General features: G+C 44.9%; 2 protein-coding genes and 1 pseudogene across 5 annotated transcripts; 2 read left to right on the top strand and 1 right to left on the bottom strand.

The window, feature by feature from the left end:
- The first annotated feature begins 13,353 nt into the window (after positions 1 to 13,353).
- Positions 13,354 to 18,833, top strand: LOC133926438 (protein TIC 22, chloroplastic-like). 4 transcript variants are annotated; one of them, XR_009911094.1, is made up of 10 exons: positions 13,356 to 13,906; positions 13,997 to 14,059; positions 14,518 to 14,592; positions 15,455 to 15,499; positions 16,985 to 17,044; positions 17,122 to 17,193; positions 17,275 to 17,310; positions 17,398 to 17,475; positions 18,307 to 18,428; positions 18,717 to 18,833. XR_009911094.1 is itself a non-coding variant. In XM_062372380.1 (9 exons), exons 1-9 carry the CDS (start codon positions 13,568 to 13,570, stop codon positions 18,349 to 18,351), a joined length of 813 nt encoding a protein of 270 aa, XP_062228364.1. In that variant the 5' UTR covers positions 13,356 to 13,567; the 3' UTR covers positions 18,352 to 18,658. The 4 variants fall into 4 exon arrangements, 3 of the variants coding, with proteins under 3 accessions (XP_062228366.1, XP_062228364.1, XP_062228365.1); XM_062372380.1 differs by lacking the exon at positions 18,717 to 18,833 and having other exon boundaries at positions 18,307 to 18,658; XM_062372381.1 differs by lacking the exons at positions 18,307 to 18,428; positions 18,717 to 18,833 and adding an exon at positions 17,943 to 18,300 and having other exon boundaries at positions 13,357 to 13,906.
- Positions 18,742 to 20,535, top strand: LOC133926439 (galactoside 2-alpha-L-fucosyltransferase-like; annotated as a pseudogene).
- Positions 20,536 to 20,654: 119 nt separating this feature from the next.
- Positions 20,655 to 22,625, bottom strand: LOC133926050 (galactoside 2-alpha-L-fucosyltransferase-like). Its single transcript, XM_062371784.1, has 3 exons — positions 22,408 to 22,625; positions 21,103 to 22,137; positions 20,655 to 20,889 (listed from the first exon to the last, which is right to left on the bottom strand). The coding sequence occupies exons 1-3, from the start codon at positions 22,623 to 22,625 to the stop codon at positions 20,655 to 20,657; spliced, it is 1,488 nt and encodes a 495-aa protein (XP_062227768.1).
- Between the last annotated feature and the right edge of the window lie 371 nt (positions 22,626 to 22,996).

Genomic DNA, 22,996 nt, shown 5'->3' with positions numbered 1-22,996 from the left:
AAGGCACTGGTTTACTCGTCCCGTTTTGCCATCAGATTATGAATGATAAGAAGTGCTCATCTGTAATTGAGTATTGGCGAGCCGAAATAGTTCCTTCCAAAAGTGGCTAGTGAAGATCTTGTCCCGGTCAGAAATTATAGACTACGGCATACTGTGTAGACGATAGATGTGCTCCATAAAAGTAGCGGCCACATGAGCAGCAGTAAAAGGATGACGAAGAGGAATAAAGTGAGCATACCGACTGAATTTATCAACAACAACGAAAATGCAGTTGAAGGCACCAGAAACATGAAGTCCTTCCACAAAATCCATGGAAAGAACTTGCCAATATTGTGTAGGTATAGGAAGGGGCTGGAGTAAACCTGGGTAAGCAGATCAGTTAGGCTTGGCTTGTTAATAGATACTACACTGTTGAACATATTGTTGGACAGAACTTTTCATGCTGGGCCAAGCGAAGAGCTACTTGAGATGCCTGCATGTGACTAGAATGGCTGAATGGCCTCCCACTGCGCTATTATGCAAAACCACTATAACTTGATTGTGGAGATCAGCATTAGTACCCAACCAAATTATGTCGTGGTAATGTAATAGACCATCTTTTAATGTAAATGGAGGCATGGAAGTGGGAAAAGGAGCTAATTTGGCAAGTAATTCCAATGCCTTGTCATTAGTTTGATAGCTGAGGACCACATCATTGAGCCATTGTGCCTTGGAAGAAGATACCGTCAATGTATGAATCTCCATGTGAAGACGCTGAGAGAGAGCATCAACGATATGGTTATCATACCTTTTTTTTATAAGCAATCTGGTACTGAAGCCCGATGAGCTTGGTAAATACGTTTTGCTGCCAAGGGGTATGTAAACGCTGCTCAGTAAGTTGGGACAAACTCGTGTGATTAGTATAGATAAGAAATTCCCCTTATTGCAAGTATGAGTGCCACTGAGTTACTACCAAAATGATTGCTAAGTACTCCTTCTCATAGGTGGAGAGACCTTGATTACGAGGACCTAAAGCTTTACTAAGGTAGGCCAATGGTTGACCACACTGCATGTGTAAGACTCTCATTCCTGGGATCTCCTATGCCTCCTGTATCAGTCTCTGAATCAAGTAGCTGATACACAAAATATAACAGTGTTGTAGTATCATAGTCAAACTTCGTACATATGTATTAATGTTTAGAGTACAAAAGATTTACAAACCACATAGTATATTGCAAACTTGGTCGAACGACCAACAAAACACAGCGAAAATAAAGACCCGAGCCACAAACAGCTAAGGTGCGAACGCGACCTCTAAGACTACTCTTCATCCTCACCTTCATCTTCGGCAAAATCGGCATTGGCTTCCTCATCTGAATGACAGTAAGAGTAAGTACGAAAGGTATTCAACAAGTACTATACTACATCAAGAGGTTGATAGATGCATAAAAGGGGTAATTCAAGGATAAGGTTTTACGGTTTTAGTTTTAGCGTAAAGCAGTTCTATGCATGTATTCAATTGCATCATCTACTATTGACTTTAAAATAGTTTGAATAGTTCAAAACAAAGTCACAAGTTATATCCGGAGGATTTTCGATTCTGGGAGGGGCTACACTCCGCTCCTCAGTTCCTATCATCGCATCTGGTGTACCTCTAGTACCACACAACTCCTAGCAGATTAAGCCAACAATCTTATCACACGGACACCCAGTCCACACTAACTCATTGTCACACTCTTATTTTCAGATTTCTCAAATTCTAAAATTTTCCAAGATTAGATTATTGGTTGCATAATTAGAACAGGAAAAATCCTATTTTCTAAATTCAATTCAAATTTGATTTAGGATATTAATTGTTTGTATGGATTCATGTTGAAAATTGGCATGTATGCTTTCCTTGAATTTTTATTTGGGCTCTTTTGGATTTAATTGAATTTATTTGAGTTAAATCTAATTTTCAAAGGTTTCAAAATGATTTCATAAATATTTTAATTAGCTTCCAATGTTTTCAAAAGGATTGCTGGAATTTTCTAGAAATTTTAGGCTTCATTTGGTGTTTTATTTGAATTTGGTTTGCTTCAATTTGAATTTCAAAAGTATTTTTAAAAAAAGAAGAAAAAAAGAATCCATTGCTGCTGGGCCTACTTTCCTCCCTTCGGTCGAATCTAGCCCAACCTCTGGCATACTCGATCCTCTCCCACTCCTCTCTCCACCCTCCAACATGTGCCCGGCCACCCCAGCCTATTCCTGCACCTGGCCCAGCTGACAGCACGCTCTTCTCCCCGTCTCGGGCCAAAGCCCAGTTTATGTCGTGCCTCATCCACGAGCTGACTGCGAATACGCCTCGGCACCCTTCTGCTTTCACCGTGTCTCTACGTGTGGGGCCCGCATGTCGGACTCATCTTCCTCCCAGAATCCCACCATCGAATCCAAGTCTGCCGTGCCGCCACTCCTCTCCCAATCGCCCACGACTCCTCCCTCGGCCTATTTATAGCTGCTGAAGCCAACCCTCCTTGCCATCAGACCGTCTTCCTCCGAAAACCACCACTGCTCGTGCCCAAACTCACCAAGATCGCAAGATGCAGTCACCATTGCCGCCACCTTTGGTTGAGCTCGCCGCCGCGCCATTCCAGTGTTGCTCAGCCGCACCCAAGCCACCCAGAAAACCTACCGGCCCTCCCTGAATCTTGTGCCACCCTCGCCTTTGCCTCTTGACCACCAGAGCTGCCTTTCCGTCGAGATCCCGAGCTCCCTCGCTGCCTCTGTCGTCGCTAACCTCCTTCCCGAACCGCGCCACCCTCTGTAAGGCCCCAATCAGACTCGTCGTGTTCCCCTTATTGTGTTCCACCATTCGTCATCATATTCCAAAGCCAGCGACGAGGTCTGCGCCGATCTCCAGCGAGATCGTCGCTGTGATCCCCTCAACTCCACTGTGTTTTCCACTCCAGCCGCCCAATCGTCCCTGATACGTTAGATCTATCATGTGCAGCCACTATTAGAACCATGCATACCCCTTCATCGGCCAATCAGAGTGTGCTGCGTGTCGCCTCTTTAACCCAGTCAGCAGGCCAGCCCAGTCAGCTGCCAGCTCAGTCACCACGCTAGCGCCACCTCACTTGTTTGGCAGATGTGTCATCCCTGTCACCGTGCCACATCACACAATATGCCTAGTCAACAATTCAGCCTTTTCCAGTAAAAAATAATTCCAGCAACTTCTAGGAAATTGGCACTTTTGCACTTAAGTCCATGAGCTTTTCTATATTTACCAAAAAGCCCTATATTTTTACAGTTTGATCCCTGAACTTTTCTATACAATAGGTCCCTATATTTTTACAAAAGGCCCCTAATCTTTTTGTTTTATTCAAAACTAGTTCTTTTCTTGTTCAGATTAATTCCTAATATTATTTTAGCCAAAACTTCTTCGTTTTAACTCCGATTTGAGTGATTCTTACACTCAAATTTTTCTAAAATCATGATCTATCCAACCATGGCAGTTTCAAGTATCAATTCTCAATCTTTATAGTAGTTTTACCTCATTAAAATTTAAGTCTCTATATCATGAAGATATTATTTTAATTAGTTAATTTATGGTTGTTGCAATGACATATAGGTTCTGATCAAATTTATATGTCATTGTATTACGAACATGAGTTTATGATATTAAAATAATATATTAACTTTGTAAGGTCACTCATGTTAATGTCTCAGTTAACCTTTTCTATCATTTCATATGAACTCTTTCTTATCATTTGATGTGAAATCGAAACCCTAGTTCTTTCATCTTCCTTCGAGAGGAGTCCAATCAATTCTGTTTTCCTTGTCCAGCCCAATCAAATATCCCAATCTATTTTTCTATTTCTTTTATTACAATTTAGAGTTTATTTGGTGTTTATTCGATGTTACTTTTGTTTGTCGATAGAATTTGGGATTAGTCGATAATACTTCGGATCTATTCGAGGGATTTTAAGACCAAGATTACGACAACTGAGCGTCATTGGGTAAAAGGCAAGTGTACTCCTTGATCATCTTGAACCTATATTTTAAATTTTTGTTTTACAAAATTACATGCTATGTCTATCAATTTGATAGGTAGTCACCTATGTTAGGGTTTACCTAGTTCCTCCTTTACATTCTATGAAGCTTAAGGGGTAGTTGATATGATTCTCTTGGGTAGGTTTGCTTAGCCATGCTTTTGGGATGTTGGGAAGTGTCATATACATGCTTAGTGGATATGTGGAATGGTGATGATGAACTTGTTAGTAACATGGAACTCTAGGACTTGGACAAGGAGTTGGTTTGATAATGGTGGTTCATATGGTGGGCTTGTAGATACGTTCCAAGAAATTTGTTAGTTATTTTTCCTGTTGGTTTGATAATGATGGTGGACTTGTGGATACGTTCCAAGAAAAGGTGTTAGGTTTTTTTGGTTATTTTCCCCGTTAGATAGTCTTGGCCCAAGTGACACATATAAGGACTGGTTCGTGGAGTGACAACCCAAAAAACACTGTTCAAATACGAGGCCGATATGAGTAAGGCTTAGCATATCTATTAGACACCTGATTGGCATTCATTGGAGTACCAGGACCTAATTGATGGACCATGCTTCGTAGTGATTCTCCTGGCAACACATCACTGGCGTGTGTTAAGTGTCTTGCAAACACGGCAATAAGGATATCACGACTCATAGCTAAAAGTTGGACAACCTCTGCAGAGTGTAAAACTGTTATAACAGTCGTGCCCGCGGCTATGAGAGACTTAGATCCTCACATAATTAGATGAGTTTGGTTTGGTCATGGTTATGGTTATGGTTATGGTGATAGTTATGGTTTGCAAGATGGTTAGTTTTGGGCAAAGTCTAACGGTTGGATTTATTGGGATATATTCACTTAATAATTATTTAATTCTTTTAAAGTTCAATTATTTTTTACTCGTATTTATGCAAATATACCTTGTGTTAGCATATTCTTGATATAAGCTTACATATCATTATTCTCTTGTATACTTGCTGAGCGCGTCATGTGCTCACACTTGTTAACTATACCATGCGACATGTATGGTGCTTCTCAGTGAGTGAAGATGATCAAGACTACAAAGACGCGGTTGTGATGTTCTAGGTGCGTGTCTTGGTCAGTTGCCTGCTGTATTGTTGGGTACCAGTACTTCTGTTCCATTGCAGATATCTTCATAGAAGATAATGTATGTCAATTGCTGTAAAAGTTAACGTTTATTTAAGAAAAGTATTGCTTTTGTTACTTCACATATGACATCCTTATGTGTGTTGAACATCCTGGGCACACATAAGCTGTATCTGGTTTTGTCCGTTAAAACCGGGTGTGACACTCATCAAGACACACTCACCTAGAGTCTAGTAAAAAAAATTGTACCTTCACATATCCATGACCATGGACACAGCTATGCGAATAGGTTTACACTCTACAGAGGTTTTACACTGTACCCACACGACATTCCTAGCCTCCAACTGTTGTAAGTGGAGGAACGGATCATACCGAGGCTCGTCAATCACCTTTCCTGCCGGACTTTTCTACGAGATTTACCCCTAAGTACTAGTGGTCTTATACTGAACGATAGGTTCTCTTTTTAAGCATTTGCCAATCTCTGCATGTTCAAACATAGGGTAACATAGTCGCTTGACTGCTCGCTGCTCCTAGCCTCCTAGTATGATGCCCAACTTAGTTCGGTGAAGGAGAAGTCAAGTCCTGCCCATTCAGGACGCATAGTTGCACAGGGGTTGCTTAAGTATAGCGGCGAATTGACTCGGTCCTTAAGCGGCCAGGACATGTATCTTCTGACAATGAATACCATAGAAGTAACTCAAGCCCCTAGAAGTATCCCCATCCGGAGTACTACTCCACCTGCCCTTGCTAAAATAGTTTTTACCTATTTTTACACATCACCCTCCGCATCCTACGTGATATAAAGGATTTCACAACCATCACGGAATTTATAACCATCAAGGATTCATGGTTTATGATTTACCATTGATAACAGTAAATCTTATCTCTGAGGAGAGGTGTTTTAAAAGCGACGTCTCTGAAGAGACGTATTCAATCCTAAGCATGCTAGATATCAAGGCGTCGTCTGTTATTAATATAGATAACAACAAGTAATTCTATGATGATATGTATTTTGGATGATAACATATATAGCATGGAAAATATTCATAGGATTAACTACTACAGATAGTTTTAAGGAAAATGTGATACATAGCACATGGGATAATAAGTCTAAGTTTTAGTTGATCATGTAGATTATCTGAAAATATAGATTTAATATGATTAAGGAGATATGACTTGCCTTCTCTGAAGTTTTTTTCAAGGTCTTAGTTGTAGTCAGGATCCTCCTCGCTCCAGACACTTCCAGCACAGCACTCGCAGAATTCTAGTGGTTCTACAGTTGTGACTATGATCAATAACGAACTATACTAGAGAAGAACCAAATAATACCAATGGAAAGCTAAATGATCCCTAATGGATATCACACTGTGATAGATGGGTAGATCTCGAATTTAGATGAATATTGGTGAAAGAAGTGTCGAAATCAGAGCCAGAACGGAGAAGTTAGGACTTTGGAAGATGTAATCTAAAATTAATTTAAGAAAATATGAAATGACACTATTTAAGAGTGGGACCCACATGAGCAATGCCCGATTGGGCCGAATTGGGCTCATATTTGGTCTGTGTCTAGTCCTGGATGGACCGGATCGGGCTTGGTCTGCACAGTACTGGCCCTGCTTGGTTCAGGCCAACTGATTCACAAGCTGCGGAGCTGGGCTGACCCACTAGGCATGGCCAATTGGCGGTTTGGGCTCGCAAGCTCGATTAGGCCGCGTAGATGTAAGAACGGCCCGGCCATGCACGCGTGTGCACGCAGGCACATCGACCCAAGCAGAGCGACGAAGGGGGGATCGATGGCGAGCGATTGCGGCGGAGCAACACCGGAGGGCTCGCCGAAATCACTCACCCCCTGGGGCTTTACAACGACGGATGGTCGTCGGGCTCCTACATGCGACGATGACTTCGTCTAGGGGCTTATCGGTGGTGGGCTGGGGCCAGAGTGATGCCAGACGGCGACTGGAGTAGGTCTAAGTGTTGGCGCGAAAACCAGGCAGCATCTCCCCCGCTCTAGCGTGCTCTGCACAACCTGCAAGCCTATGGTCCACATGATTAACACAATGCGAAGGCTAGCTCAGGAGAGGGATAATGGTCACTGGCCGTGGGGAAAACTCACACCGCATGCGACTATGTGAAAAGAAGGCACGAGGATGGCTATGCGCTAGCTAAGAGGATACGTGAGGGGACAGGGATGCTCATCGAGTTCAAGCCCGACGAGAAGCTGGTCTGTGGCTGGTGATGTGACGGAGCGGTGGCGGTGGAGCGAATCAGCTACTAGCGCTGGAGAGCTCCCATCGGGCTTCTGGTTGATGGAGATCAGCATAGGTATGATATCGTTCTTCAAGTTCTCCTCGGTAGCTCACGGGGGCAGACGACGACAGTGGAGCTATGGCAGAGAGGAATGGCGTGGTGACAGTGAAATGGGGAAAAAGGGTAAAGAGAGAGACCATGGCGCTCTATTTATATAGGGAGAGAGAGCAGCGAGGCGATGAGGTGGCGAGACGGTGCCCACCTCATTTCTCGTGGCATGGGCGCACTGCGCTGTTCATGCGCGTACGTGGGCGCGAAAGTCGCATGGCTGCAAGTGCATGAGCACCATGCTGAGATGTTAGAGAGAGAAGAGAGAGATAGAGAGAGAGTGAGAGTGCCAAGGGGTGTCATGGTGACATTTCCCGGGGAGGGAAGGGAGAGACGACTATCATGGTCGCAAGCGGCTTGATGCTACGTCACACTGGAGGAGGAATGAGAGGGCACGGCGAGCAACGGTTGGATGTGTGACACATGGTCAGTTGAGCTCGCGCGCGGGCGTGTGAGTGGGCAGGTAGGCCGGTGCGTGCAATCTGCCGATAGGTGATCTAGTGCGCCGAGCGCGGAAAAATAAAGTTAGGTTGGCTACTGGCTTGTTGGGCCACACAAAAGAGAAGAGGAGGGAGATTGAGCCTGAGAGAAAAAGAGAGAGGGAAAAGAAAAAATGGTCTTGGGATTAATTCAAATAAGGGATTTGAATTTAGATTTAACTTTGCATTTGGTATAAATTCAAAAGGGGGATTTGAATTTGGACTTGGGAGTAAAGCTTCGAGGTTTGGAAGATGATTTGAATCAAAAAGATTCGAATTCCAATTAGATTTGAGCTAAATGGAAACTAAGAATAGATTTGAAATTGAGAGACAATCAATTTCAGGTCTCCACACAAGGAACCATAAAAAACTATAAACCAACTCATAAGAACCAATTTAATGCAGGGATCATTTTGGAAATAATTATAGTATATTTTGGAATACCTAGTCAACTTAACATATTTGAATATGTATTTTCCCCTGATTTTAGCTGGCTTAATTAATCACAAAAAGTTTTAATTCGGAGTGAAATTTGCACTTAATTAGTATGCTAAAACTTAGTATGTTACAGCATGAGGACAACACCAATTCCAGTAGCATTTGAATCAGTTTCAATACAAAAAGTTTTGCTAAAATCTGGAAGGGCAAGAATAGGTGTAAAAACAAGAGCAACTTTCAATGCAAGAAAGGCCTGATCATGGTGAGCAGTCCATACAAATAGTGTATTCTTGCGAAGGAGGTCAGTGAGTGGTCTACTTATAATACCAAAATTCTTGACAAATCTACGGTAGTAACCTGCAAGTCCCAGGAAAGCCCTCAATTTTTTGACATTAACTGGAATTGGCCATGTGTTGATTGCTTGGATTTTGGCAGGATTTGTTGATGCCCCTTCTGGTGTGATGATATGGTCAAGATAGGTAATATGAGTTTGTACAAAAGCACACTTGGAGAGTTTAACATTCCAAATGATCTTCCAATGAAGAACTGTACACAAGAATATCATCGAAGAAAACTAGCACACATTTCCTAAGCGGTGGAGATAATGTAGCATTCATAGCCCCTTGAAATGTGACTAGTGCACTAGTGAGGCCAAAGGCCATAACTTTGAATTCAAAGTGAGCTTGGTGTGTTTGGAAGGTTGTTTTGTACTCCTCTCCAGGTTTCAACAGAATTTGGTGGAAGTTAGCCCCTAAATCCAATTTACTAAACCACTTTGCATGAACCAATCCATCCATGAGTTCTTCAAAGATAGGCAAATGATATTTGCATTTAATAGTAAGTGCATTCAAATATCGATAATCTATACAAAACCTCCATGATTGATCTTTTTTTTAACCAATAAAATTGGAGAGCAAAATGGGCTAGTATTGTGCTGAATCACGCCTTGTGATAGCATCTTAACCACTTGTTGCTCAATTTCATCTTTGAGGGAGGGTGGATATCGATAAGGCCACACATTAACTGGTCTAGCTCTAGGGATTAAAGGAATAGAGTGATCGCAATGCCTACTAGGGGGTAAACCAGAAGGTTTAGAGAAAACTGATGAAAATTCCTCTAGGATGTAATGGATATATTCAGGAACAGGAACTTGACTATCAGAGAGTTCAGCGATAGCATAGACTTGAATAACAATATATTTGGGAAGAGTGGGTAGAATACCTTGTAAGAGCGTAGCGCTACCATGATATGAAATGGTCCGCCACTTGTTTTCCCAATCTACTCTCATAGGGCTATAACATTCTAACCAATCTATGCCCACTATCATATCATAGGATTTTAATGGAAGAATCTTGAGATCAGAGTGAAAAGTATAGTCACTGATGCTCCTTTCACCATGCCTCAGTTCTACAGTAGAAGTAATCACACTTCCATTGGCAACCTGTACACTTATAGGTTTTAGAATATGAGTAATTCCTGACAATTGCTGAGATAACTGATCACTAATGAATATGTGGGAGATGCTAGAATCTATAAGAATTAGGATATCTCTATGTTGGATAGACCCTTTGAACTTCAATGTTTTGGGGGCTTCACAACCAGTTACTGCTTCTTTGGAGAGAGCGAAGAAAATTTGTTCTGAACTGTGAGACATCAAAGTAGAGTCTAAAGAATCAAGAGCTTCATATTGCAGAAGATCCCACGATTCTTGAACATCATGTAACTGTATTTAAGGAGCACATTTGTGATCACAAATCCATTTCTCAGCACAACGGTGACAGAGGCCGTAGACCTTCCTGTATGCACGAAGTGTAGCCAATTTATCATCAGACATCGAGCCTAGTGCAACGTCAAGGCCACGATGGTCTTCAGATTTAGGAACACCCAGTGATGAATCCCGTCTGGGTGGTGCAGAAAGTGGTAGAGCACCTTTCAGGGCTGAACGATTCGATGTGGTGGAATCGACATATTTGAAATCATGGTGACGGGTTGGCTCAATCACCTCCTCCTGCAATATAGCTAAAAGCAATCAAAATCAAATCCAAAGGACGATGAATCATAGCAATAGATTTGATTTCATCACGAAGATTGTCGATGAATCTCATTATGTAATAGAGTTGGTCAGTGTTAGATTCATAAGCTGCAAGCTGGTCTATGAGTTGTGAATTTTTTTTGATGTATTCAGACATAGAGCCTAATTGTTGGATATGAAACAGTTGTCAGATAAGAAACTCGTGTTGATCATGACCAAAGCAATCGTGAATCAGGCGGCAAAAGTCATTCCAATGAGCGTGTTTTAAACGATGCTCGGCTGATTGAAACCAACGTGTAGCTACTCTAACAAAATGCATACTAGTGACTTTGATCCAAAGTGTAGGATCGACCTCATACATCTCGAAGTAACTCTCATAGCGTGATTTCCAGAGTTGTGGACTATCTCCATCGAATTGTGGAAAGTGAATCTTAGGTAGTTTACTAGTGGATCGATGGATGGAATCCGCAGAGTGGCTACTGGATCTATGAATTAGATGGGGTAGGAACCAAACAGACGATGACATGGTAGATCAGACGTACTCGTGACCGGGAGGTGAGGAAGGGCTGTGACCGACCCTAACCTAAGATCCCGGTGAGATATGTGAACATGGTGCCCGTCTAGGCTGACGATCGGGTGGCCAATGGAGAAGCACCCTGAGGCCATCTTTAGATTCTCAAGCACACCTGGAGAGGCCACTGAGTGGTCGAGAACTGCGCACTCGAGGTGTTTGCTGATCTTCCCCACCTCAAGCTTCAAGCCAATGATGGTGGCCTCCAGCTTGGGCTTTCATTCTAGTATCTCCACACTAGATGACTCCACTGCGATGAAACGAGTGACGTGCTTCTGATCGGTCTCTTGGAGGTGCTCTTCGAACTCATAGAGGAAATCTTGTTGCTGTTGCATCAATTGTGCTTCCATCTTCTTCATCTAGTCAAGGAGCATCTGGAAGTTGGGATCCATGGCTCTGTGCTGGCGCTAGAAACACATGAAGTGCTCATGATGATCCAGGATCAGTGAATCTAATACCAAATGTTAGGTACGCAGTAGAGGTAGTGGAGGAAGGAATTGGAGATGAGAGAAATAGGAAGAAATTGGATTCGGATTAGCAGAAGGGGTCCAGGGATCAGAGGTACAGAGTTCAGAGGTACAGAGTTCATGCTGTTCGGTGTGTTTCTTCTTGCCTATAGCCAGATTCCCTTTGGCTACTTATATTGCTATCCTATCTCTCCATGGGCTAGGCCTAGACACGACCTGCCCCTTTACATCCATTCCGGCCCATTGACTCGGGTGCTTGGCTAGCGAGCGCACGAACTGCGTCACCTCTTCGCTCCAGTGTCGACGGTGTCAACGCTTGCAATTGTAGGCGATGATGGAGTGCTGACAAGTACTCTCGTATTTCCAGCATCACAGACTTTGTTGAGGAATGTCACAAACTCTTGTGCTATGTTGATGTGTCTACGGAAACATATGCTAATTTTGTGGATAAATTTCCTATAAAAATCCATGTGTTGCTATACAAGTGGTTAAATAAGGGTGAGGCTATACTTCAGCAGTCTGGTTTTTCATCACAATACAGTCAACACAATGTGAACATTGGATTCAAATTCAACGGTCCGACATCCTTCTTCCTTCGGTCCACAACAACTTGCTTCATTCTCTCTCTTCGAACATAGCAACCCTGACAAGATCCCCTGCACCGCCTTACTCCCCCATCTCCGGCGGCTCCCTGCCACTAGATCTACGACTGCCGCCCCCGTCACGCTAACCTGTCGTTGCTTTGCCTCCCCCGTCGTCGACATCCCATCATTGGTCTTTCACCACCACGGCCAACGGTGCCCCTTCACCTCGCCCACCGTTCGCTACATCTGCCAGGCCCTCCCCCCCCCCCCCAAGCCTTTCTTCTAAGTTCGGGAACACCTAAAAAATCCATCCTCAAAACTCTAAATCCTGAAGGGAACTCAAGCGGTGGCTATCTTGTAGGTGTCGACTATAGCCGACTCTATTTTTAGGCGATGAAAGGCTAGGAAGAATGGTTGAATAAATAATTTATTAACCCTCGAGCGTACCACATAATGTATCATGACATGATATGTTGCTCAACATGACGATGTATAGACGTTACAAGAAACCGATGGTAACAACAATTTAATACTCTTAATTTAGTGGTACATCTAAACACACCAAAGCACCACCACAACATGGTGAGAGGCACCATCAAGAGTGGTTTGTATGAACAATACTGATTAATTGAAGTTCCATTGAAATGTCAATCAACGTGTAGCAGCTACAGGCACTGTGCAATGGCTAGGGATGCAAGTTTTGTATTTTTTGAGCCATTGGGTTGATCTAAGACTAAAAAAAACTAAAGATTTACTCTCACCCAATTAAGTTAAGGAAAAAACTAAGTGACGACCTAGAATTACCTATTAGATACCTACTTGCATTACTAGCCACGACTGATCTCTTATATTTTAATTGACATTCAATATTTTAGATATATTTATTGTTCTAAATTATTCTCTAAAATTTCTTGATCTTTAAAACACAAATGTTTCATGTATTTGCATCTAAATGAGCTAACTACCTAAATAATCGAGCCATTCGATTTTGTTGTAGAAAAGTCGTACAAAACCCTTCTCTATTATAACCATGTTTTTAAACCCTTTTGATTTATAAATGGGCAAATAACCTAAGTAATTGAGTAATCCAAAACTAAGTTGCAAAGAAATTAACAAAAGGATAAAAACTTTTTAGTAAAATGGTATGTAGAATTTAAGTGCGATTTACACATTCAAATATCAAATACTTGTCTAACCGTGTAATTTACGCAGACCACTTTCTAGTTCCAAATAATTGTGAAAGGAAGAGAATGCAACAAAGCCACAAAGGCTCTTAGATCGTGGACCGGACCAGAAACCACCAAACCCATCCAACCGGGCCGCGGCCGCACCAGAGTCCAGAAGGCTCGGCTCGACCGAATCCGCCCCGCGCCCGGCGCTCCTCGGCGACGCCGACCAACACGACACGGTGTCGTCGCACCTCGCAGTCTCGCACGCCACCACCGAAGGCCGTCACGCCGACGCAACTAAACCCGGGTGCCGCCACCGGACTCCGCGCGCTCCTCCCTCCCGCTCCCCGCCGCCCCCATGTCCAACCCTACCCCTTCCCCCTCCCCCTCCGCCGCGCCTCCGCTTCCCAACCCGCTCGCCGCCGCCTCCTCCTTCCTTCACCACCACCTCTCCCGCCTAGCCTCCCGCCTCGCCGCCCCGCGCCCGGCGCTCGCCACGGCGGCGACCCGCGCGCCGGGGCCCCAGGGCGCATCGCTCTCCCCTGACGAGGTCGCGCGCGCGCTCACCGGCACGCCCGTCTTCACCGTCTGCAACTCCAGCAACGAGTTCGTGCTCGTCTCCGACCCCGCCACCGGTCTCCGCTCCCTCGGCCTCCTTTGCTTCCGCTCCGAGGACGCCGACGCGCTTCTCTCCCATGTATCCCATTCCCATATCTCGCCACCTGCTGCCTCTGCTGTTTGGTTTTGGATTTTTTTCACTATTGTTTTGCGGGTTTGTGTGGTTTAGGTGAGGACGCAGCAGCTGGTGCTAGGGAAGGGGGCGAAAGTGGTGCCAATTACGCTTGATCAGGTGGGTTTCGCTCCATATGTCTTGTGATCAAACATGTCAAGACTTCATGAACAATTTTGCATATGTAATTATGATGTGTTAGGGTTTATGCAGGAGTTTGGTAGGGGGTTTGGGTTTTATCTGAAGCATGAAAAAACAGACCACTAATTGGAAAGCATATTAATTATTAGCAACGTAAGATCTATATTTTTTTTATAGAAAATGTGTACGAGGAAAGGAACCTTTTCTCACAAGATCTACTATTGTTTAGGAATTGTGTTTGTGCTACCTATTTACGTAGCAAAGCATTATCTTACAAGACATCGTATTCATGCTTTGATGATGCGTTAGGTTAGGTTAGCACCACCGCCGCTTTGGTCATTCTAGTGCATGCATCGACTTATTATTTATCTTGAACCAGATTGGGACTCTATTTCATAATGTAAACATACACCTTACACCGTTGCTTCTGTGTGCAGGTTTATATGTTGAAGGCCGAAGGTATTGCATTTCGGTTCTTACCTGACCCTCTTCAAATAAAGAATGCACTGGAGGTCTGCTCTTTAATTGAATTGTGGCTCATTGCTCTATTATCTTATCTTTACTTGGATCTATTTATAGCATGCTCCCTCCTCTCTCACCACGATGTAGGTAGAATTCAGTTCATCAGGTAGACTACATTACCCTTGAAAGCAGCAATTATGCCAGTATATGTTCCACATTTGGAACAAAGTATTTTGTACTGACTTCACTCCCTTATCATTTTTAACTACTACAGATTATAGGGATGGAGTATTCATGCCCATATTTCCACTTCCTTGGATATCATTGGCATACAATGGATTGACCATGACCAATCACGGAATTACTAGTGCATTAGCAATACTCCCACAATCTGTGCATAATTGGTCCACATTCCTAGAATGCATATACATTTTTATTGGTTTAATTATTATGTTTCAACACTTAAAAAGAAAACCTCTGTTTGCGGAAATTTTGTAACTTTGAGCAATGCCAAGTGACCCACCTATAACAGAGGATGGCTCCAGGAACTCAGTTAACCTGGTAATGAATGTCAGGTTGACAACATTTGTGGTGCATTGCATGTCTTTACCATAATGCATGAATACTAGACATATGCACATAGCACATGTGAAGTGTTCTTACCATAGTAGAAGGTGTCAAATCTTTCTGTTTTTTTCCTGGACAGACTAGTTCACCTGCACATCTGTAGTTCTACAATTATTCATGTAAGTTTAGGTAACACTTATTTTTGCTGAAGACTATATCAAAGTTGAAATCTTGAGTATAGAACATGTGAATTATTATGGTGCCCTAGATTATTATTCTAATACAAAGTAATGGCCAAAAAAAGTTACTTTATCCTTGTGACATATATTATCCTTTTTTTTTCAGTTGAAATCGGGCTTAACTGCTTTTGATGGTGTCCCTGTTTTTCAGGTTTTATCCCTGGTTCTATCACTCTACTAAGAAATTCTACATTTAAATGTGGAAACTAAATTTTAGTTTCTCATGAGTCATTTTAAGTGGATGCTATGAGTTGCTTGTTATACATGTTAAGCTCAGTTGCATGTACTAATAATCACTAGCGTACCTACAAAAAAGCTTCACTTGTATACTTCCCCAGAATCTGAACTGCGACTTAAGTGTCTACTTTGGGACGCTACATCAATACATTTGTAAGAGGAAACATATCCTAGTAGTTAATAATTTTTTTTGCGATTAAGTAAATGATAGTAAGACTCTGTTTGACATTGTGGCAGATTTCAGAAGCGCTTAATTCTTTTATAGACTGGGACGAAGCAGTTAATTAGGAGCATATTTTAAGGAGCTATAACTGATTTTTTAAACTGATTTTAGTAAAGATTCCCCTAACAGACTAGATTTCACAACACAACAACCCCAAAACTGATCCTGATTCTTCTCTAGGAAAGACTAAATACATGTTAGTTCTGTGTTAGCTTATGAACTAATTGAATTGTTGATTAATGCCTTGACTTTAGAAATTACTAGTGCATTTAGCTATTGTCAAATTTAATGGTCCATGGGCAGGCTTTGGGAGAAAATATAGTGATGGAAACTGAAGTTGTTTACTTGTTTCTATGATTTAGGCCCTACTTGTTATTTTTGTTTTTTATTCTGATTATGGATTCTAGCCCCAAAAGCAAAAGCAAAAACAAATGGTCACAATTTAAAAGTTGATTCTCACAATCTACAAAGCAAGTTGTACTAGGAAATCTCATAATTCACAATCTGGTGGGAAGAAGCTTTTCCACAGAATCCAAATTGTGACAATCCACAGCAAAAATAAACAGGACCTTACTTGCCCATCCCTCTTTATTGTGAAAATTAATTGTACGCCCATTCCAGTCTCACCATCAGAATCTCATCTTGTGAAGCTGTGTAGTCATGCTGTGCTGTCTGCAATCAAACTTCCTTTATTTCTTTTGGAAATTGTTAGATTTACACTACTCTGATTTTATATCTTTATCGAAAGGGACAAAATAACCCTGTTTCTTCATTAAGAGAAACTGTATAAGTAAACATTTCTCGTACGAAAGAGTGACCACAACATGGCACACAAACGCTACCAAGAGAAAAGCGAAATTTCTTACAACACAGCATCAACCAAACTGCACTTCTTGCAGTATTGTGGATAGAATAACTCCTAAGATGATTGGAGTTTGATACAGCATCGCTTCATCAGAATAGTCTCTCTTTCCTGGAGATTCTGCACACTTCGCTTTTGAGATGTTTGTGCAGTTCCTTTTAGTTTTGACTATCTGCTGTTTGCACAACTAGACTTTTGTTGTGTTAGGTGATCTTGATCCTCATTTCTTTAGCCCAAATATCCATCTGGCTGTAATCTTTGACATTTGATGAACCATTTGTTGCTATGATGAGGCATTCCATTTGAATGTGCAGTCAGATCTGCTGGTTGTGAAGAAGCAGAAGAAGCGCTACTGTCCAATATATTTTCAAAAGGTTTGCCAGGCTACATTTTATATCAAGTAGTGTACACGGACCTGGTTTAGGTCTTCACCACTTCTCTCATTGTTCAGGAAGACATAGAAAGAGAACTTACAAGGGCGTCTAAAGCTTCAAGAGGGTCGGCTTTGTCTAAGAAAATTATGGTATGTAGTTATATAGTAATATTCACTTATTGCTTTCCTAAGCTTTCATGAAAACTACTTAATGCTTCTATATCTTTCTAGGTTGGGAGTTTGGAGGATGTCCTGAAGAAAATGGAGGTAGGATGGAGATCGAATGACACTCTGGATTGCATGTACAGTTGTACTAGTTCGGTAGTTCTTACCGTTCCGCTCTTGATTCTGCAGATAAATGAGAGAAATTCTGGTTGGGACGATTTTATCTTTATACCCCCTGGGAAGAGCCTCAACCAACATATCAATGAGGTATCAGCGTGATTTTGTGATTTTGTTCCACGGTGATAGCTCAAGTTTGAACACACCATTCACTTGAAATGCTGTGATGGCCAGCCAATAAAAAATGTCAAATTGCTGCCTGAGCTTTCTTTTTAAATAATTATTTTGGTTAGCCTTGTCTGGGAAATTTTTCAAGCCCTAAGTGATAAATATGGCTGTGAAATTGTTTCATCATTATTTCTACTCATAAACACCAATACAGGTTCCACAAGAAGAGTGACAAATATTACAGATATGGATTGCTAAATGGCTAGACCGTCTTGAAACATTTTGTTTCATGAAAACAATCTTTCTGTGCTTGATCACAATGGAAAAGAACATTTTTTTAAAATATTGACACCCTGTTTTTGGTAGTCACGATACAACCTTTGGCTGCCATTCATGTTGCGACTCGTGAGAACTTTCACTTTGCTACTGCCATCTTTATTTTTTTGGAGGACTCTACTTATGCCGTCGTGATGTAAACTAAACGGAAGCGCTGTCTGTTGAGTTTGTTCCTCGTTCTACATTGAGTGGAACTTCTGTTTTCGTGGTTGCTATGAAGATAAAAGAGCAGTGTTGACGATTACGGAGCTACGGAGGGGTAAACGAGGATAATTGCTATTGGACTTGCGTATGAAATGACATGGATTTCATTACTCGCAGACGGTGTTACTCTACATTGTTTACACGCCTTTAGACCCTAGAAAGTACAGGAAGTCAACGCAGAATTTCTCGGGCCATTACTGATGTGGTGTTCAAATCCACAAGCGAAGTAGTTCCCTTCCTGGAATTTTCTAAGCTACATTATTGCAATTTCAGTTCTTTCAATCATTTGATCATTCAACAACGAGTCGGAGGTTGTAGTTGGGCTATCCAATGGCTGGTATGACGCTGGTGTGAGCTACCTGTTAAGGGATGTGTTGATGTTTGTGCATAACATGGTAAGTAAATGGTTCACGAAAAACTTGTCATTTCCTTCCATCCTTCAAAACAAGGAGGAAACTACTAACTTGTCTATGCTCATTTCATATCTATTTAGTTATAAATTAATTACTGCCAAATCATACGACCGTCCCGACTGTTGGAGCACCACTACGCGGCCATAATTTCAATGCTGCATGCATGATACCATTTCTATATGCAAGATCTCAATAACCAGAGCTAGAAAGTATTAATCCGTTGCCATGGTTGACCTCTTTCTACCTGTCCACAACAAAATAAACCAGTAGTAGATTGCGCCGGAGGCGGGGTGCCATGGGCTCCCTGATGGCGACTGAAGGAGGGCGAGATCCGCCGGAGGCAGAGAAACGCCGGCCGACCGGTTCTGGGGCTGTCACTGTCTTCTTGCTCGCGTTGCAGCTGCTGCTCGTGTTCTTCCTCATCGGCGACCGGGCCGCCGCCTCCATCGCCGCTGCTCCCCTGGTTTGGCAGCGCGTGGAAGTGCAAAGTACTTGCTCCTTTTCTTAAAGCTTACACTCGTCTCTTGCGCGCTAGTGGCTTGTGTCTCATGCTTCCATTCGTTTGCGGAATCGCAAGCTCCCGCGATGCGTCGTCGTCCCCGGTTGCGGCGGGCAGCGGCCACGACCGGCTCCTCGGTGGGCTCCTTTCGCCGGACTTGGACGTGGAGACGTGCCTCAGCCGGTACGCGGCGTCGAAGAGCTCGAAGCTGTCGCCGCTCCCCGTCTCCCCCTACCTCGTCCAGAAGCTGAGGCAGTACGAGGCGAACCACCGGCGGTGCGGGCCAGGAACGGCGCACTACCGCGAGGCCATTGCGCAGCTCATGTCCGGCCGCAACGCCGACCACGCCGCGTGCACGTACGTGGTATGGCTCCCCATCCAGGGCCTCGGCAACCGGATGCTCAGCGTCGTCTCCACCTTCCTCTACGCGCTCCTCACCGGCCGCGTCGTCCTCGTCCACGAGCCCCCCGAGATGGAGGGACTCTTCTGCGAGCCGTTCCCAGGCACCTCGTGGCTGCCGCCGCCGGACTTCCCCTACAAGGATGGGTTCTCAGCCGACTCAAAGGAGAGCTACGTGACCGTGCTTGAGAACAACATCGTCCGCTACGACGACGGCGGCGATGCAAGCGCGCTGCCGCCGTATGTCTACTTCCACCTGGAGCAAATCAATCTCCGGCTCCAGAACCACACGTTCTGCGAGGAGGACCATCGTGTGCTCGACAGGTTCAACTGGATGGTGCTCCGGTCGGACAGCTACTTCGCCGTGGCGCTGTTCCTCATGCCGATGTACCGGGCCGAGCTGGACCGGATGTTCCCGGCGAAGGGATCGGTGTTCCACCACCTCGGCAGGTATCTCCTCCACCCGGGAAACCGAGCACCTCGCCGGCGCCGACGAGCGTCTCAGCATACAGGTGCGCCTCGTGCCGTACATTCCGATCCCGTTTGAGGTCATGTACGAGCAGATCATCCGGTGCACGCGGGAGCACGATCTCCTACCACAAGTGACCAACACCAGCGGAACGGCACAGCGAAGGTGAAGGCCGTACTGGTGGTCTTCCTAAAGCCGGGGTACTACGACAAGCTGCACAGCGTGTACTACACTAACGCGACGGTCACCGGCGAGGTCGTGACGGTGTACCAGCCGAGCCACGACCAGGACCAGCACACGGAGGCGCGGTAGCACAACGAGCGCGCCCTGGCCGTGATTTACCTGCTGAGCTACTGCGACAAGGTGGTGACCACGGGGTTCTCGACGTTCGGGTATGTCGCGCACTGGTTAGCTGGGCTGCGTCCATGCTGGACCGGATCATGCTGAGAGCCGATGCTGCTTGCGTGAGGCCGGCGTCGGTGGAGCCGTGCCTGCACTCGCCGCCGTCGCTCGTGTGCCGGACGGAGCAGGATCTTGATCCGGTGGCGCATGTCCTTCGTGCGACACTGCGAAGTTGTGGACTTCGGTCTCAAGCTGTTCGATTGACTTAGCTCCTGCATAGATGCTTGCTTCAATTGCTTTTTTTTTTTCTCTTTCCATTTTGGGCATCTTCACAACAGTTTATTCCCTGAGTTGGAAATGGTATAGCTATAGAGTACAGGACAAGAATCCCTATTAAAAGTGAAACAAACCTATAGTGGAATTCAGATCACAATACAGCAATCCAATGCGCGACATGATTCGAATCGTACTCTGAAATTTTATTCTTTACATCGCTCTTTCACTCGGGGTGGACAAGTTTCAGACCCCAGCTCATGTCTTCACAGTGTCGGACATGAGGAACCAGCTTCCCAGTATCCGCACCGTGCTCCGCCCTACAGTCGTAGAACGGCGGCCCGTGCATGCACGGTTCCATCGACTTTGCCCGTCGGCATGGAGGGTCGGGAGTGGTGAGGTTCTCGGGCTTGAACATGATCCACGGCGTGAGCCCGCCAAGCCCGTGGCCGACGTACCCGAACGTCGACCAGCCGCTGGTGACAATGGCGTCGGTCATGCTCAGGAGGAACATCTCGGCCAGCGCCTTCATGTCGTGCGTCTTGCCAGTGAACTGGTGTTCTTCGTGGCTCGGCTGGTACACGCTCACAACCTCTCCGGTGGCCGTCGCTGACTGCCAGTACTTCCACCGGATGTTCTCGTAGTACCACGAGCTCAAGCCGGTCATCAGAACAGCTTTTGATTGCGCGCCAGCCGTCGACGGAGGGGTGAGCAATGGTTCCTGCGTCACCACCTCAGGCAGCAGATGCTCTTGCGATGTGCAAGCTAGGATCTGATCCAAGATGTGCTTGAACGGAGTGTCCCCGTCGAACACCCTAACTTGGATGCCCAAGTTTTCATCCGAATTTCTCATGTACGAATTGTAGAACCTCGTGATCAATCCCCACACTTCGTTCGTCGGGTGGAACAGGTAATGCGCCAAGAGGTAGAACACCGCGTCTTTCCGTGGGAAAATCCGGTCGAGTTCCTCTTGGTACGCCGGGTTCAGGAAAAGCGCCGGCACGAAGTACCCGTCCGTTCTCATCACCAGCCACGGCGCGCGGTGGAGGAACTGCCGCTCGTCGTCGCAGTAGAAGAGCTTGTCATGGTAGGTGCAAGAATGGTCGAGGTCCACGAAGACGTAACGGAGCCCGGACACCAACGCCGCGCCGTCGTTCTGCACCAAGTTCCTGTAGCTCTCCCGCACTTCACCGGTCAGTTTCTGAAGGTTCTTGATCGGAAAGTGCGGCGGCAGTAGCCACGACGTCCCCAAGAACGGCTCGCAGAAGAGGTCACTCAACGAGGTCGCCCTGTCGAGGAGCAGCACCCGGTCGGTAAGCATGGCGTAGAGGAACGCCGACGCCACGGCCAGCACCCTGTTCCCTAGACCCCTGTACGGCACCAGCACGAGGTACTTGCAAGCGTCCGTGGTGTTGGCGCCCTTATGGTTCCGGGACTTGAGACGCCCAGCCGCTGCTCTGTACGCCTCGGTGCCCGGGCCGCACCGCCGTTGACGCGCCTCCTGCTCCCGCAGCCGCTTGATGAAATGCGCCGACGGCGATCGCGTTACGTTCTTGCGGTAGAACGCGGAATTGTACCGGCTGAGGCAAGACTGCTCGTCGAACCCCGGGACGAGCAGGCCGCCGAGAAGCCTGTCTGCCTCGGATGATTCTGCACACGGGAACGAAGAAATCAGTGCCTGTCCCTTCTCGTATCCAATAACAATGGCACTGAGATCATGAAATGATCTACAAATCAATGCATAATCAACGAGACGCACCGCGACGAGAAACAAAAATGTGTGACATGGTGAACAATTTGCCATAGAGTGTGTCGTTAATCTTCTTGCAATCGAAATCGTTAAAAACATGCCACGCGCAAGATTCAACACCACAGGACACGACGGCAGAGGATGAAATAGATCAGAAGGGCGTATGCACTACGTACCTTGCCGTGTGGATGTGCTCGCCAATGACCAGAGGAACGCGGGCGTCGTCCACGTCGCGTCCCGCCGGCTAACCGTGGTCACAAGGACGGGCAACACGACGAGGCAAATGGCAAGCGTTGTAACCTTCTTCCTCGCGATCCATGGCTTCGCGTCCTTCTCCACCGTATCCTCTGCCTCCGCGCGTTGAGCGGCCTTCTTCTCGGCGTCCAAGCATGGCTGCGGCGGCCGCTTGCTTATGCGGCCAATGCCGACCCCACCCTCTAAGCCCATTGTTACCTGGCGGACGATCGTTCTTCTCGGGGTCAGGGAATCCCATTCTAAATTAAGATTTTTAGGGGGTTAGGGAAGGCTTCTTTTATTTGGAAGGGAACTAAAAAAGGTAAAGGGAATAACAGAGCAAATGAAAAGTATCACGCAGATTTATAGACTGTTAATCTCGATCATGATATGATATTATGATGAACTTACACTCGTATCATTTTCATTTACTCAATATTAAATGCGTAGATTTTGCAAAACTACAGGTAAGTACAGGTAAGGTGGCAAATCTATCACACTACTACGTATTTAATAAATTGTATCGCAAACGTTTAAATTTCTAAATATAATAATATATGAGAAAACAACATTTTTAAGAAGTC

This window comes from Phragmites australis, chromosome 8 (assembly GCF_958298935.1).
Source record: "Phragmites australis chromosome 8, lpPhrAust1.1, whole genome shotgun sequence".
In the NCBI taxonomy this organism is placed as follows: domain Eukaryota; kingdom Viridiplantae; phylum Streptophyta; class Magnoliopsida; order Poales; family Poaceae; genus Phragmites; species Phragmites australis.
Note: the sequence above shows the minus strand (reverse complement) of the source record. Positions and strands in the feature narration are given on the sequence as shown.

Bases quoted from the DNA above. Each gene is read 5' to 3' on its own strand.
- LOC133926438 (XM_062372380.1), top strand. From the start codon at position 13,568: ATGTCCAACCCTACCCCTTCCCCCTCCCCCTCCGCCGCGCCTCCGCTT. The intron at 14,060-14,517 runs GTGGGTTTCGCT...TTCTGTGTGCAG, and splicing joins TGCCAATTACGCTTGATCAG to GTTTATATGTTGAAGGCCGA. The intron at 17,476-18,306 runs GTATCAGCGTGA...TTGCAATTTCAG, and splicing joins TCAACCAACATATCAATGAG to TTCTTTCAATCATTTGATCA.
- LOC133926050 (XM_062371784.1), bottom strand. From the start codon at position 22,625: ATGGGCTTAGAGGGTGGGGTCGGCATTGGCCGCATAAGCAAGCGGCCG. The intron at 22,138-22,407 runs GTGGACGACGCC...TCATGATCTCAG, and splicing joins GTTAGCCGGCGGGACGCGAC to TGCCATTGTTATTGGATACG. The intron at 20,890-21,102 runs TGTTCTGATGAC...CTGGTCGACGTT, and splicing joins GCTGGCGCGCAATCAAAAGC to CGGGTACGTCGGCCACGGGC.